At 42.7% G+C, this 16559-nt stretch overlaps 1 protein-coding gene across 1 annotated transcript in view; it reads right to left on the bottom strand.

Moving 5' to 3' along the window:
• Window positions 1-3096: 3096 nt before the first annotated feature.
• Window positions 3097-16559, bottom strand: part of gpr139 (G protein-coupled receptor 139) — a 66248-nt gene continuing 52785 nt past the window's right edge. Inside the window, exon 2 of the mRNA XM_048609853.1 lies at window positions 3097-4031. Within this exon, the coding sequence (XP_048465810.1) occupies window positions 3097-4031 (935 nt within the window). The remainder of the gene's footprint in view (window positions 4032-16559) is intronic.

Genomic DNA, 16559 nt, shown 5'->3' with positions numbered 1-16559 from the left:
CAGAAAGGTGCTAAAAGGACAGGCAGCACTCTGAGTAGAGAAGTCACCAGGCCCGGATGGGATGCATCCTAGATTGCTGAGAGAGGTACGGGAGCAAATTGTGGAGAGATTGACAGAAATTTTCCAGGCCTCTTTGAAGTAATCCCAGGGGACTGGAGGATTGAAAATGTGACACCATTGTTAAGGGTAACCGAACAATCTATAGATCTGTCAGATTGACATCAATAGTGGGAAAACTGATGGAGGCCATGATGCGGATAAGGTAAATATACACTTAGAGAAAAATTAGTTAATACTTGACAGTCAACTTGGCTTTGCCAAGGGCAGGTCATATCTGATAAATTTGATTGAGTTCTTTGAGGTGACACAGGCAGTGGATGAGGATAGTGCTGTGCATGTTGTATATTTCAATTTTCACAAAGCGTTTGATAAGGTGCCACTTGGCAGGTTAGCAAATTGGAAATGTTTGGGATTGATGGGTCCTTGGCAGCATGGGTTAGAAGTTGGCTAAAAGCTAGGAAACAGAGGATAGGTATAGATGGATATTTCTCGGATTGGATGGAATTAAAAGTTGTGTTCTCTAGGGATTGGTGTTCGGACCCTTACTTTTTCTGATTAAGATAAATGATTTGGAGATGGGTGTTGGGGGCAGAATCTCTGAATGTGCAGATTATACTAAGTGAGGGACAATAATGAATTGTGGGGATGATGCAGAGTGTCGTCAGAGAGACTTTGACAAGTTGGCCAGATGGTCAGACAGCTAGCAGATGAATCTCAATGCAGAGAAATGTGAGGTAATGCATTTTGTTGGGACAAACACAGAGACACGATACAGGCTCAATGGTACAACTTTGAAGGGATTACAGGAGCAGAGGGACCTCGGGGTTCATTTGCCTGATTCTCTGAAGGTGGCCAGGCAAGTTGATACAGTTATTAAGAAGGCTTATAGGATGTTTGGGTTTATAAATAGAGGCAGAGTATAAAAGCAGGGAAGTGCTGCTACACCTCTACAAATCATTGGTCAGACCACATTTGGAGTATTATGTTCAGTTCTGGGCACATTATTTAAGGAAGGGTGTTAAAGCCTTGGAGAGAGTTCAAAGGAGATTTATTAGAATGATACCAGGAATAAGGGATTTTGGATACAAGGTAAAATTAGAGAGATTATTCTCAATGGAGGAGAGAAGATTAAGCGGTGACCTTTCAGAGGTGTTCAAAATTGTAAACAATTTTGACAGGGTATGGAAGGTTATTTTCTGTTTCCACTAATGGTTATGTTAGTATCTAGGTGTCACAATTTCATGATTGTCAGTAAGAGAGCTAGGAGTGAGATGAGGAGAAACTTCTTCACTCAGAGATTTGTTAGGATTTGGAATATGTTGCCTGGGAGACTGGTGGAGGCAGATTTCATAAGAGATTTCAAAAGACAGCTGGATATATATTTGAAAATTTAGAGGACTACGGAGATAGGGCTGGAGACTGGGACTAACTGGGTAGCTCTTTCAGGAGCCAGTACAGACACCTTGGATTGAATGGCCTCCTTCTATGATTCTATGAGACTGCTTGGCATTGTTGTCATAGACCCAAGTCACCCTGATGATTTGTAGCCAGTGAAAACCATTTAAGCTACTAATATTAGCCTATTCGTGAAAATGTAATAGTTCCTCAACATAGAAAACCTGTCAGCTAGCATTTTTAAAAATTATTGTGCAAAATATTAGAAGCAAGAATAATATTGTTTAACAATCACAGTGCATTCACAATACAACCATTACTTACATTGTTACAAACAAGTCTTTAAAATTCTAATTCTATCAGTTGGGTGTTTAAAATGAGGAATAATAGAATGTTTAACCTAGTATCAGTTGTCATCCTCAAAAACATACTTCCTCTGCATGATTTCACCTTTTAAAAAATGTGATTACTGAATGATGATGTAAATAAAGAGAGATAAGCCTGTTGGAGCATGGGCTGGAACTACTGTGAAGTTTTGTTGCCTACTTATAAAATGTGTTGTAATATCCATCTTAAAAATGTTGTTAATAGCACACAATTACAAAGCTGTGTTTCAGCAAATGTCTGAAGTGCTGTTCGTATAACAAACACATTTCAAGACCTCCAAGAGTAATTTGAGTTTGTGAGCCAACTGTTTCTTAGTGGTTGCTTTACAAAGTTCAATAAGCTGATATATTCAGGAATCCTGAACATTAGCAATCTCTTTGCTTCTGGTAATAAGATCCATACAATTATTGCAAACATTTTCTGGAACTGATGATATTTCTCTTTGCAAAACAGAGGATTTCATAAATTGTAGTGTCGTGCACAATGAAGAGCTTGTGGACTATACTTTTTAATTAGCTTTACATTTTGGAACAGAAACAATAATGCATTCTATTTATGGCCACTTATTTTATAATTTTAAACCTCTAAAGAAAAATTCGAATTCTAATTCTTCTGAATTTGCAGGAAAAATGTTTTTAAAAATTCTGATTATAACAGACCAGGCAACATAGAGTTTAAATTTACTCAAATGTTTCACCTGAATATATCTTTGCATGCTGCACAATCAGAATAAATTAAATAGATGCGTGTATGATTTCAGAAAACACTCACCTGTGTATTTGTAGCACAGAATTCTACCAAATTAGATGCTAAAATGCAAATATTGTCGTTCCACTCAACAGAATTTATATTAGAAAATCCTTAAGGACTCTTAAGGAATATTAACGCTTACAGAATCAATCTAATTGATTGATTAGATCAATAAGCATACAATCTTTTGGTATAAGCGATTGTAAATTAAGCACTGCAATTTTTTTTGCAATTTGTTATCCTTCTGGGTCAGTTTTCTCCACCCCATCCACACATTGCTTTGTCCCATTTTACATGGAAAGATCTTACAGTAACTTGCACATTACTGTCAATGGTGCTCAATACCATTAATGCAGATTTTATTAACACCTGACTGGTGAGTAACATCACCCTAAATTGATGGAGAAAGTAGGCATTAACTAATATACAATTGTTTGAACATTAACAGATCAGACATTGTGACCTTCAAATAACGTTTCCCCACTTAGATAATAAGTTTCCAGTTCAAGGCGATATCTTTAGTGGTTTGCCATCCTTGTCATATTGATACACCAGCATCTTGATACAATGGGAATTGGCTGGAGAGATCCACGGGCTGCTGGTGATGGAAAAGTTGTGATTTGTATAAAAGTGTACTGGCTGTTTCTGGCACTTAATGAAGGCCTTCAGTGTCCCAGCCGCCATAGTACGGAACCGTTTACTGATAAAGCAATAAAGGAAGAAATTGATGGCAGTGTTTAGCAAAGCAAGCATATTCGCGATGTCTGATGCTATATGCACTAACCAGCCATTATTTATTGGTGATACATAAACGTAATAGAGGATCATCACCATCCTTGGTGCCCACAGTATTGCAAATATGGTGGTAATCGTGAGCAAAATAGCTGTTGTCTTCCCTGTGGAGTAGCCCCTCATGCGAAAATGACTTTTCCTTTTGAGTTTATGAATAATAATTGAATTCAGAACAAAAAAAATGGAACATGGCACCAAGTACACAGTAAAACAGTGGACCCAGATCAGGATCTGATGCATGGAAGTACTTGTATAACTTTCACTCCAGATGTTGGGCCACCAGTAATATGGTACACTGGTCAAGAAGCAGATGATGTACACACTCAGTATCACCTTCCGAGTACGTGCAGGATATGACACGGTATGGTATTTCAGTGGATGGCATACAGCAATGTATCTATCAATGGTCAAAGGAACAGTTATCCAAATAGATGTGTGATTGGAAGAGAATTCTAGGACTCCAATTATTTTGTCCAATACGTGAGGGAGCTGTCGGCCCAGAATGAAGTCTTCGAGCAGAAAGTCGAGAAAAACAATGAAGAAAAGGACAAGTATATCAGCAGCAGCTAGTGCCAGGAGATAATTGTAGGAGGACTTCTGTCTCCGAGCCACCAATCGCGAGAGGATGATTACCGTCAGAATGTTAGCTAGGAAACAAAGAAAAGTTAATTCAGACATTCATGAACTTCAAGGCGATTTGTCACCTGAAAGTTTCTTGTGCATTTAGTTACTACATTTAGCTAAATTAATCAAAGTAATCTCTCAGTTGCCTTTGGGCAATAAACTTCCACTTCCATTCAAATTATTCCTTCACGTAAATTTTAATTTTGTGCTACTACATCTGAAAATAATATCATTTTGATCTTTTCCTTGAGAGGTGATACATTTTGACAGGTTTAATAAGGGAAAACATACACAATGAATGGTACGTCCCTAGGGAGTACTGAGCAACAAAGGGACCTTGGTGTACATGCCCATAGATCCCTGAAGATGGCAGCACAGGTAGACAGAGTGATAAAGGTGGCATATGGGATACTTACCTTCATTAGCCGGTGCATGAAATATAGGTGCAAAGAAGTCTTGTTACAACTTTATAAACCATTTGTTGGGCCACAGATGGAATACTTTGTGCAGTTCTGGTCACTATTCTACCAGAAGGATGTGATACCCTGGACAGGCTGCAGAGGAGATTCACCAGGATGTTGCCTGGGATGGGATGGAAAGTCTCAGTTATGAGGAGAGACTGGATCAGCTGTGTTTGTTTTCCCTGGAGCAGAGGAGGCTGAGGAGGGGAATCTGACTGAGGTATACAAAATTATGAGAGGTATAGACAGTGTAGATCATGAGTATCTCTCTCTCATGGCAAATGTGTCTCAGACCAGAAGGCATAAGTTTAAGGGGAGAGGTAAGTGGTTTTGAGGAGATCTGAGAAATCTTTTTTTCACCCAGAGGGTGGTAGAAATATGGAACATGCTGCCTGAGAGGATAGTGGAGGTGGGTACTCTTTCATAATATTTAAGATGCATCTGGATGGGCACTTATAATGCCAAGGCACAGTAGGCTATGGACCAAGTGCAGATAAATGGGATTAGTATAGTTTGGTGTTTGTTGGTCAGCATAGACATGGTGGGCCTAAGGGCCTGTTTCTTTGCTGTATGGCTCTATAGATAAAACGTGACCCAATATTGCTGTCTTTGATATCCTCCTCAGAGCCCTGAGATGACATGGTGTCCAAGTCAGCAGCACATTTTAGTGTGCTCACCAGATGCAGAGAGGGGCTCTTCTCCAACATCACACCCCCCATTACAGTTGGAAGCATTAACTACAAAGTTAAATTATCAATTAAGTTTTGACCAGCATTTTCAGTTCTTTGTTCGAACAGACTGACACTCTGGATTTGATCTGTGTTTCAAAAATGTCTCACCTTGAAAACTATTTCTCATTTATCACCAAGGATTCTATTGGCAGAAATGTGCATCAATCCATTTCCTTAAAGTCACTGAATCAGACAATACTGGCTCCACCCCACCTCCTTGACCTGTCCATCTACTTTCCATCTATCTGCTCCTCTTTCCACCTTCCATCATCGCCTCCCCCTCTTTCTATTTATTTCAGAGACCTTTCCCCTCCCCCATTTCAGAAGGAGGGTTCAGACCCAAAACATCAGTTTTCCTGCTCCTCTGATGCTGCTTGGCCTGCTGTGTTCTTGTTATCTCAGATTCTCCAGCATCGGCAGTTCCTACTATCTCCCAATATAAATAGAACATAGAACATAGAACATAGAACAGTACAGCACAGTACAGGCCCTTCAGCCCACAACGTTGTGCTGAACTTTTACCCCTAACCTAAGGTCTATCTAACCTCCACCCCTACCTTATACTATCATCCATATGCCTATCTAATAGTCGCTTAAATGCCCCTAATGAGGCCGAATCCACAACCCTCTCCGGCAATGCATTCTACGCCCCGACCACTCTCCAAGTAAAGAACTTACCTCTGACGTCTCCCCTATATTTACCTCCACTCACTTTAAAACTATGCCCCCTCGTATTGGTATCTCCACCCTAGGAAAAAGTCTCTGGCTATCCACTCTATCTATACCTCTGATCATTTTGTACACCTCTATCAAGTCACCTCTCACCCTTCGTCGTTCTAAAGAGAAAAGCTCTAGCTCTCTCAACCTTTCCTCGTAAGATCTTCCCTCCATTCCAGGCAACATCCTGGTAAATCTCCTCTGCACCTTTTCCTACGCTTCTACATCTTTCCTGTAACGAGGCGACCAGAACGGGACACAATACTCCAGATGTAGCCGAATCAAAGTTTTGTATAGCTGGAGCATAACTTCACGGCTCTTGAACTCAATCCCTCTATTAATGAAAGTTAACACACCATATGCCTTCCTAACAACTCTTTACACCTGGGTGGCAGCTTTCAGGGAACTGTGAACATGAACCCCAAGATGCCTCTGCCCTTCTACACGGCTAAGAATCTTTCCGTTAACCCTGTACTCTGCTTTCAAATTTGTCCTTCCAAAATGAATCACCTCACACTTTTCAGGGTTAAACTCCATCTGCCACTTCTCAGCCCAGCTCTGCATCCTATCAATGTAACCTAGAACAGTACTGGTTAGGAATGAGAAGGATTTTCACTGGGATGGGGCAAATAACATACTTGCTTTAAAATAAGCTGTTGTCATGGCGACAGGATTTACAAATGTCATATTGGCTCAAGGGCTCAGGGTGTGGGAGAATGAAACTGACCCCAACTATCCAGAGGAAAACCCACAAAAGGCCTTACCACAAAATGGGAAGGATAATTCTGCCCCTTGAGCCTGCTCCACCATCATTAACCTGTTCGTGTTTCCAATTCCACATTCCCATCCATCCCCAATAACCCTTCATTTTCCTGGTCTAATAAGAATTTACCTACATCCACCTCTAAAACATTTAATGACTCCACATTGAATGCTTTCTGAAGCACAGAGTTCCAACACCACACCACTCTCTGGGAGAAAAACAAGTTCTCCTCATCTCAGTCCCCTCATTCTAGAGTGACCCAATAAAAGGAGAACATCCTTTTCCATGTCCACCTTGCCAAGACCATTAAGGATCCGAAACACTTCAATCAAGTGGCTAACTTACCAGAGCCCTCTTCACATTTCGAACATGACACCCTATTTTTAACCTGTTCTTCTGAGCAGCTGGTATCCAAACAGTCACCTGAAGCTACATTTGGGGTGGGGGTGCCTGAGGTCAGGGGGCTCCTCTTTAAACTGCAGATTGTATTTGAGTACCAGGAGTTTCTGGCTGTGATTTTAACTCTGGAACAGGATTGTGACAACACTGAAGCTGTTCAGACAAAAACTGGGATGTAAATAAAACCAAGAACTGAAGACGCTGGAAATCTGAAACAGAAATTGCTAGAGAAACTCAGCAGGTCTTACGGCAAGTGTGGATAGAGAAATAGAGTTAATACTTTGAGTCCAGTGACTCTTTGTTAGAATAGAAAATTGGGATATGGCAGTTTCTGCATTTGACTGAAACATTTCTGATGGAAGGTCACTGGATCCGAAACATTAACTCTGTTTTTCTCTCCACAGATGCCGCCAGACCTGCTGAGTTTCTCCAGCAATTTCTGTTTTTGTTTCAGATTTCCAGCCTCCACAGTTCTTTGGTTTATTTAAGGATTTTACCTCTCTGCATGGGCAAAGGAGGAGCAGGACTACTCTGACAGCATTTGGAATACTGTCTAAGGGCTAAACTGAATGCAGTTCAATCCGCTGTGGTTTCTTCCAGGCCCAGTACCATCAAGGCCACATGGCCTAGCCACAGCCCTGGAGGAGGCTGGAATAATTAATATCACTGATTTCAGAAAATGCGCTGTGTTCAGGCCTCCCTCTCAAGGCCAAACACACAGAGGGTCTTCAGAGCTGCAACAGCAGCAGATTATCCTCAAGATTCCAGACATATCCTTTAATTTAGCCTTTGCACTGCCACTTCAATATATTAAGCTAAACACTGGAATTATGTTCAATTTACAAATTACCTGCAAATTATCTCCGAGACTATAAACATCACATGTAAACTGCCAAGAATATTTAACTGTAAATTGCCTTAAAATAGTTCACCATGGTCCTAGAGCTGAATAATTTGCATTATTTACAGCTGGATATAAAGAATGATGGATATCTGGCGGAGCCGAAGACAATTTGACTGAGTTATTCAGATGCCCTCGAACAACTGAATGAAGGTTGGACAGTTTATAAAAATGTCAGGTCAGTAAATTACTGTCTTTGACTCATTCCCAGCTTCTTGTGGACGGTTAGTGTGACATAGCTGCAGCAACTGTAGCAACTTTGAAACAGTTTAACCTGCTATTTCCATGTTTCCATGAGTGTCTGGAATTCGCTGCCTGAGTTGGTGGTGGAGGCAGAGACCCTAAACTTTTTAGAAAGTACATGGATCTGCACCTTCAGTGCTGTAAGTTGCAGGGCTGTGGGCCATGTGCGGGAAGGTGGGATTTGAAAGTGGGTGTCTTTGCGTTGGCATGAACAAGATGGGCTGTATGGCACCCTTCTGTGCTGTATCATTTCTGTGGTTCTAGGGCTTTGTAAAATATGAGACATGGTGGTATTTAAAGTTACAGCAAAACTCTGCAAAAGTAGGCATAATCTCCTTGGCAACAGAGATCCTGGCTTCAACTGGGGTTTGGATAAGAGACCTACATTCCTGATCCTGATCTAGACACTGGTGTGGAAACGTTGTCAGGGGTAGGAGGCTTTTGTTCAGCAAGTGTCATGGAACAGCCCATTGTCTACCATCAGGAAATCACTCCCCAACCCCCTGGCCCTCCCAGGTTCCCAGGAAGATCAAGGACCCAGGGCCCAAGTTTAAGTACTGGGCTGGACTGGGCTGGGCTGGGCTGGGCTGGGTGACTGTGGGCTGGAGATTGTGGGGAAACAGGCACAGGGTTGTTGGATGCAAGGGCAGGATGTGACGTCCCAGTACTCACCCGCTGCCCATGGTCCACAGATTGCCTTCGGTCAAATGGATGTTTCCCTCATGTGAGAATCTAGGGCCAGAGGCACAGTCTCAGAATAAAGGGGCACCAATTGATGACTGAGATGAGGAGGAATTTCTTTGGAGTCTTTTGAACTCTCTTGCCCCAGAGAGCTGTATGTGGGTTGGAGAATCCTTATGTATATTTAAGGCTGAGATAGTTTCCTGATCAGTCGGGGAATCAATGGCTAGGCGGTTTGGACAGGAAAGTGGACGTGAGGAATATTGGAGCAGCCATGATCCAATTGAATGCTGGACTTGCTCAAAGGGCTGAATGGCCTCCTTCTGTTCTTATTTCTTTTGGTCTCATGAAAGCTCACGAAAAGGCCAGCTCATCAGAATTAGGCTCTCAATGAGCGAGCAATACAATTCTTTGTATTCCTGACTGCAGTAAGAAGTGTATAACAGACTGGTTTTAGAACTGCTGTGTGTTGGAGTGAGCACCCACTGCTGTGTCCTCTGTGGGGAGTCTATATGCCAGACATTGGCTGAGATCAGCTGCCTTTAGGTTCAGCTGCTGGGGGACAATGGGTGACTGAGGGAAGGGAGTCTGGAGTGTAAAGGGCCTGGGTCATGGAGGCTGGCCAAGTTGGTGGGGTCGAGTACAATGTGGTGGGGGGGAGGTGGGCATGTCTGGGCAAGGGATGCAGGACCAGCATGTTTAGCTGCAGGTAAAGAGGTGGTTAATAACAGGGTCTTTACTTGCAGGGCACGTTTCACCCAGGGTTCGATGTTACCTTGGCAATAGAGTTGAAGCCAGCATTAGTAATGGATACCCAGGTCATTATGAAGGGTTCGATTGACAAATAAATTACTTGCTCATGCTCTTTAAAAAGGCTATTTGTCATTTTGGTGAATAACTTTTATTTAATGATCTCTCTTTATAGTAATGAGCTGAACAGGACAAAACAGATTGTTGTTAATCATTTCAAATATTACCCACACAGTTCACTGATTTCAGGAAACATGAAGGGGTCTTTTCTGGAGCCATTTGTCTAGATGTTACCCAATAGCTAATCGAAATTCATTCCAGCACCTCTCAAAGGCTTCAACTTAAAGAGAAAGTCCAACCCTACTTCACCTTAAAGAGCAACCAAAAGAAAGTGAAGAGGTTCATCACCAGCTTCCTGTCCCAACCCAGCCTCGTTTCTGCAGCATCAAGGGGCTGATGGTCAGGGACAGAAAGAGTATCACAGGCCTAGGGTCAGGGACAGACAGAGCATCACAGGCCGAGGGTCAGGGACAGACAGAGCATCACAGGCCGAGGGTCAGGGACAGACAGAGCATCACAGGCCAAGGGTCAGAAACAGACAGAGTATCACAGGCCGAGGGTCAGAAACAGACAGTATCACAGGCCGAGGGTCAGAGACAGAGTATCACAGGCTGCTGCAAGGGACAGGTCAGGAGAATGAGGAAGACCCCTCCCCCTCCATGGCCTGTGTTTACACATCTGTCTTTCACTGTGTCCAAGAAGCTGTGTGTCTGTGTTATTCCACACAGTGTTCCAGCCTGGTGTGAGGTCCACACTTACAATTCATGAAAATTGTCCCTGATCAGCCACTGATTGATAAACCTGCAGACAGCAGACTTAGTGACCTCCGGTCATCTCAAATTATGGTAATCAGCAACTAAGCACAAAATTGTGTCCTCAAACAGGCCTCTTAAACAGGCATATCTCATCAGTACAAGCCCTCACTGCCTGTTTTCACCCTTTCACTAAATTAACTCTCCTCGCGTATTCAGTGATAAGCTGGATAAAAATAAGAATGTTATCTACGCAGCTGGGACCGTGCACTGATGTGTTTTAATTATTTTCTTTGTGGTGAGGAGGAATGGGAAATGAAAGGGATGTGAAGGGAGATTCGTTCCAGTTGTTACTCTGTCCTTTCATTTCGGACTATGACATTAAGCTGCTGAATGATTGGTTCCTGGCTTTGATTCAATGACATGTTATTAACGGCTCCCCTTTGGAAGATTAGAGGAACACACACAAAGACAGGTGTGAAGGTCACAAAATCCAGCTCTTATTATCAGGAAGGAGAGTTATTCACTTGTATACAACACAGGAACTGAGGGCACTTGTGCAGTGGTGGTGTCCCTACGTCTGAGCCAAGAGGCCTAGGTCCAATTTCCACCTACTCAAGAGGTTTGTAATAACATCTCTGAACAGGTTGATTAAAAATATTCAAAACTCAGGAGCTGCATTCACACAACTTGTCGGAGGGAAAGTAAATTTTTTGATTCAAGGCCTACACAAGGTAATGTTAAGATAAGACAATATCTAAGGCATTTGTAACATAAACTAGTTTAATTTGGAGAAATAACATAATCCATAAAACATTCCTTTTCAGATAAAACAAAAATCTTACAATTTGTAATCGGATTCACTCTAGAAGAAACAGACACAAAAATACAGATTATATTTAATTTAATATCATTTCCTGCTCAGGTGATTGTGAATGATCCTCGTAGTTCATTTTTGTGAATTGAGGTGGTGTCACACTGGCCTTTATACTGTTGCAGTTCATCAAAAAGTTCAGTAAAATTTGTTGTTAAAGCTATATAGTGGTGACTATATAACGATGTCATCAAAGCCCATCTCGTTCACAAATGCCCTTGAAGGAAGGTATGAGCCACCCTTACCCAGCCTGGTCTTCCTGTGACTCCAGATCCATATCACTGTGCCTCATTCTTAACTGCCCTCTGTAATGGCTGTGCAAACCACTCAGGTCAAGGGCAGGTAGGTATTGCGGGGGTGTTGGGTGGGGGGGGGGTGGTAATAAATATTGGCCAATTACTGACACCAACGTCCCATGGCTGAGAAAGAAAAATCAGACATCAGGAGTCAGCTTCTGGGAGGCAAAACCATTTCAGTTAACAGTCATTTTGCAGCATTAATAAGTTTACTAATTAATATATTTGCATCTTACGGTATTAGAACAGATCTCTCTCCACAGGTGCTTTATCCAGGATTTTATTTCAGAGCAACTACATGTTGGTTCCAGCCTTGGATACAATGAGATTTCCTGTAGCTGGTACTTGATGCATTGTGCTGAGATGAAGACCACATTCCACACTGCGAGGAATTACCTCAGGGCCTGGGTCTCCAGGAGCACCAGCTTCTGTACCAAGTAGATCAGATGATTCTCTATCTAAACACATCACAATTTTTCCAAGGATCTGAGACATCCCATTGGGTTTGGTGATGATGAGCCGATCTGTTTCATAGCTCCTGGCCGTGAGAAACACTTTGTTGTGATCTGGACAATGTAACACTGTTGGAACCAGTTTGAGGATGTCACCTTGTGAGACCTGACTCTCCCGTTCTTGATGCAATGTGTCGAGAGCCTACTGATATTCTTCTCAGCCAATATAAGCAAATTGTTCCAACCTCCTCACCGACGCCTCTTCATATGTCGACATGTGAATGAAGATTCACCAGTGCAGCTGGTGTGACGCAAATTCCAAATACCCTCAACTGGACAATGGCTCAAAATGATCTTCCAACCATCTCCAGACAGGTTCCTTTGCCTATATTTACCAAATTAGAAAATGGTGACAATGTGGGCTGTTGAGCAACCGAACAGTACGGTGATAGATAAAGAGTAGTTGCTGAAAAGGCTGGCAGCTCTCCAGGTAGAGAAATCGCCAGGCCAGAATGGAATACATCCTAGTGTGCTGAGAGAGGTAATGGAGCAAAGTGCAGATAACCCAGCAAGCTATAGACCTGTCACCTTAACATCATAGTGGGAAAACTGATGGAGGCCATAATAAGGAAAATATACACTTAGAGAAAAATAAGTTAATACTAGACAGTCAACACTGATTTGTCACCAGCAGGTCATATCTGACAAATATAATTGAGTTCTTTGAGGTGCCACAGGCAGTGAATGAGAGTAGTGCTGTGGATGTTGTTATTTGGACTTTCAGAAAGAATTTGATATGGTGCCACACGGCAGGTTGTTTAGCAAATTAGAAATGTTTGGGATTGATGGATCCTTGAATTGAATCATTTATTGTCACATGTATTCAATGTAAAAATACAGTGAAAAGTCTGTACCTTTGCCATACATACATGGAACCATTCACATTAGCTTATAATAATAAGGTAAGGCAAAAAAAGAACTTAAGAGAGTCCAACTTTCCTTTCCACTGCCAGAGTCCTGCTCTGGGCTTTCCAGCCCTCACCATGCCTCCGCCAATGTGGCAGCAAGGGTTTGTAGTTGGCATAAAGCTGAGAATCAGAGAGTAGGTATAGATGGACATTGCTCAGATTGAAGACAAGTTATGTTCCCCAGAGATTGGTGTTGGTACCCTTGTTTTTTCTGATTTATATAAATGATTTGGAAATGGGTGTTGATGGCAGAAACTTTAAATTTGCAGATAATACTAAGCTGGGGAGAATAGTGAATTGTGGATGATGCTGAGTGACTTCAGAGGGACATTGGCAAGTTGGCCAAATGGGCAGACAGCTGGTAGATGAATTTCAATGCAGAGAAATGTGAAGTAATGTATTTTGGTAGCAGAAACACAGAGACACGACACAGGCTCAATGGTACAACTGTGAAAGGAGCAGAGGGACCTCGGAGTTCATGTGCCTGATTCTCTGAAGGTGACCAAGCAAGTTGAAACAGTTGAAGAAGACTTATAGGATGCTTCGGTTAATAATAGAGGCACAGAGCATAAAAGCAGGGAAATGATGCTACACCTCTACAAATCATTGGTCAGACCACGTTTGGAGTATTGTGTTCAGTTCTGGTCACCTTATTTAAGGAAGGGTGTTAAAGCCTTAGAGAGAGTTCAAAGGAGATTTACTGGAAGGATTCCAACAATGAAGAATGAATGAGGGATCTCACAGAAATATATAAAATTCTGATGGGACTGGACAGTGCTGATGAAGGGTCCCGACCTGAAATGTCAACTTTCCTGCTCATCTGATGCTGCCTGACCTGCTGTCCTTGTGAAATCACTCAGCATCATCCTCACAATTCACTATTCTTCCCAGCTTAGTATCATCTGCACATTCAGAGATTCTGCCATCAACACCCATCTCCAAATGAAAAATTTTAGATACAAGGAAATATTAGAGACATTGGGTTTATTTCCTTGGAACATAGAAAATTAAGAAGTGGCCTTATTGAGGTATTTAAAATTAAGAACAAAGGTAAAGGAGGATATTATGTTTCCACCAGTTGGTATGTCAGTAACTAGGGGTCACAATTTAATGATTATCAGCAAGAGAGCTAGGAGTGAGATGAGGAGAAATATCTTTACTCAGAGAGTTGTTCGGATTTGGAATGCGCTGCCTGGGGAAGTGGTGGAGGCGGATTCCGTCGGAGGTTTCAATGTAGAGCTGGATATATATTTTAGAAGGATGAGATTAGAGGGCTACAGTGTTGGAGAATGGGACTAGTTGGGTAACTGTTTTGGGAGCTGGTACAGGCATGATGGGCTGAGCAACCTCATTCTGTACTGTCAAATTTTATAATTCTATATTTGACTTAATGCCATGAGATTCTTGGAACATAGAAAATAGGTACAGGAGTAGGCACCACTATTCTATATGATCATGGGTGATCATGCAATCTCAGTATCCCCTTCCTGCTTTCTCCCAATACCCCTTGATCCTTTTAGCCACAAGGGCCATGTCCAACTCCCTCTTGAATATATCCAGTGAACTGGCCCTAACACCTTCCTGTGGGATAGAATTCCACAAGTTCACAACTCTCTGAGTGAAGAAATTCTTCCTTATCTTAGTCCTGAATGGCTGACCCCTTATTCTTAGACTGTAACGCCTAGTCCTGGACTTCCCCATCATCGGGAACATTCTTTCTGCATCTAGCCTGTCCAGAGTTGATACAGAGTGAGATGGAGGAACACAGCAGGTCAGGCAGCATCAAATGAGCAGGAAAGTTGACATTTTGGGTCGGGACCCTTCATCAGGAATGTCCAGTCCCATCAGAATTTTGTGTTTCTATGAGATCCCCCATTATTCTTCGAAATTCCAGTGAGTACAATCCCAGTCGATCCAGTCTTTCCTCATATGTCAGTCCTGTCATCCCGGGAATCAGTCTGGTGAACCTTCGCTGGACTCCCTCAATAGCAAGAGTGTCCTTCCTCAGACTGGGAGACCAAAACTACACACAATACTTAAGGTGTGGCCTCACCAAGGCCCTGTGTAACTGCAGCAAGACATCCTTACTCTGAAACTCAAATCCTCTCGCTATGAAGGCCAGCATGCCATTAGCTTTCCTCACCACCTGCTGCACCTACATGTCAACCTTCAGCAACTGTTCCACCATGACCCAGGTCTCATTGCACCTCACCTTTTCCTAAACTGCCACCATTCAGATAATAACCTGCCTCCCTGTTTTTGCCAAAGTGGATAACCTCACATTTATCCACATTATATTGCATTTGTCCAAGTCACCCTACAGCCTCTTGGCATCCTCCTCGCTGCACACACTGCACCCCAGCTTAGCGTCATCTGCAAAATGGAGATATTGCATTCAATTCCATCATCCAGTTTGTTGGTGTATATTGTGCACAGCTGGGGTCTCAGCACTGAACCCTGTGGCACCCCACTCATCACTGCCTGCCGCTCTGAGAAGGACCTGGGGTCTGGAGCGAACGTTGAGTAACTCCCTCCCAACTGTGTACCATTGTGCTACAATCTCTGCTGGGTCTGTCCTGCCAGTGGGACAGGATATATTCAGGGACGGCGATGGTGGTGTCTGGGCATTTTCTGTAAAGTGTGATTCTGTGAGTATGACTATGTCAGCCTGTTGTTTCACTAGACTGAGGGACAGCTCTCCTACTTCTGGCATAGCTCTTGTGAAGAGGGCCCTCAGGACTGGGTTTGCTCTTGTTATTTCTGGTGTCTAGATTAATGCTGGGTGATCAGATAGTTTAATTCCTCCTGTTGTTGTAGATGGCCAGCGACGGATTGAGTTAAAAATGAGTGACCAAATAAAAACCGGAAAAACTGTGGATGCTGTAAATCAGAAACAAACACAAAAATTGCTGGAAAAGCTCAGCAGGTCTGGCAGCATCTATAAAGAGAAATCAGAGTTAACATTTCGGGTTCTGAGGAAGGATCACCGCACCTGAAACACTAACTCTGACTTCTCTTGAAAAATGAGTGACTCCCTCACTGTTCACCTGATGTTTTGTTCCTGGTTAAACCACCCCCCTCCCCAGGTCCAGCTCATATGCAGGCAGGGACGAGGATTGGAGTTTGACTATGGAGCCAGGGAACATATTCCCAATCTGCTCTGAGGATTTCCCTCTGGACGGGTGTGGAATTTCTGAAGTCTCAGTGTCGCACTATGGAAGGGAGGGGTCACTTTATGAACACATTGAAATTGCAAGAGCCAGGAAAGTTGAGAAGGAAAGGGAAATGAGAGCTCCCAGCTGCACAAGGTCCGTCTTGGACAATGTTCCTCTTAGAGCAGGAGGAATAGGAAATGCTCCTCCTGGCTGTTTGAGAAATTACCCTGCGTCCTTTTGCCAGTCAGTGACCTCAATTCCCCGAACTGTTGGCTTCCTGCTCCTGAACTTTGCTGCCTCTTTCTCCATGGAACAGACCATGATGGAGATAACAAGGTGTAGAGCTGG

The sequence above is a fragment of the Rhincodon typus genome, chromosome 21, assembly GCF_021869965.1.
Source record: "Rhincodon typus isolate 14 chromosome 21, sRhiTyp1.1, whole genome shotgun sequence".
NCBI lineage: Eukaryota > Metazoa > Chordata > Chondrichthyes > Orectolobiformes > Rhincodontidae > Rhincodon > Rhincodon typus.
Note: the sequence above shows the minus strand (reverse complement) of the source record. Positions and strands in the feature narration are given on the sequence as shown.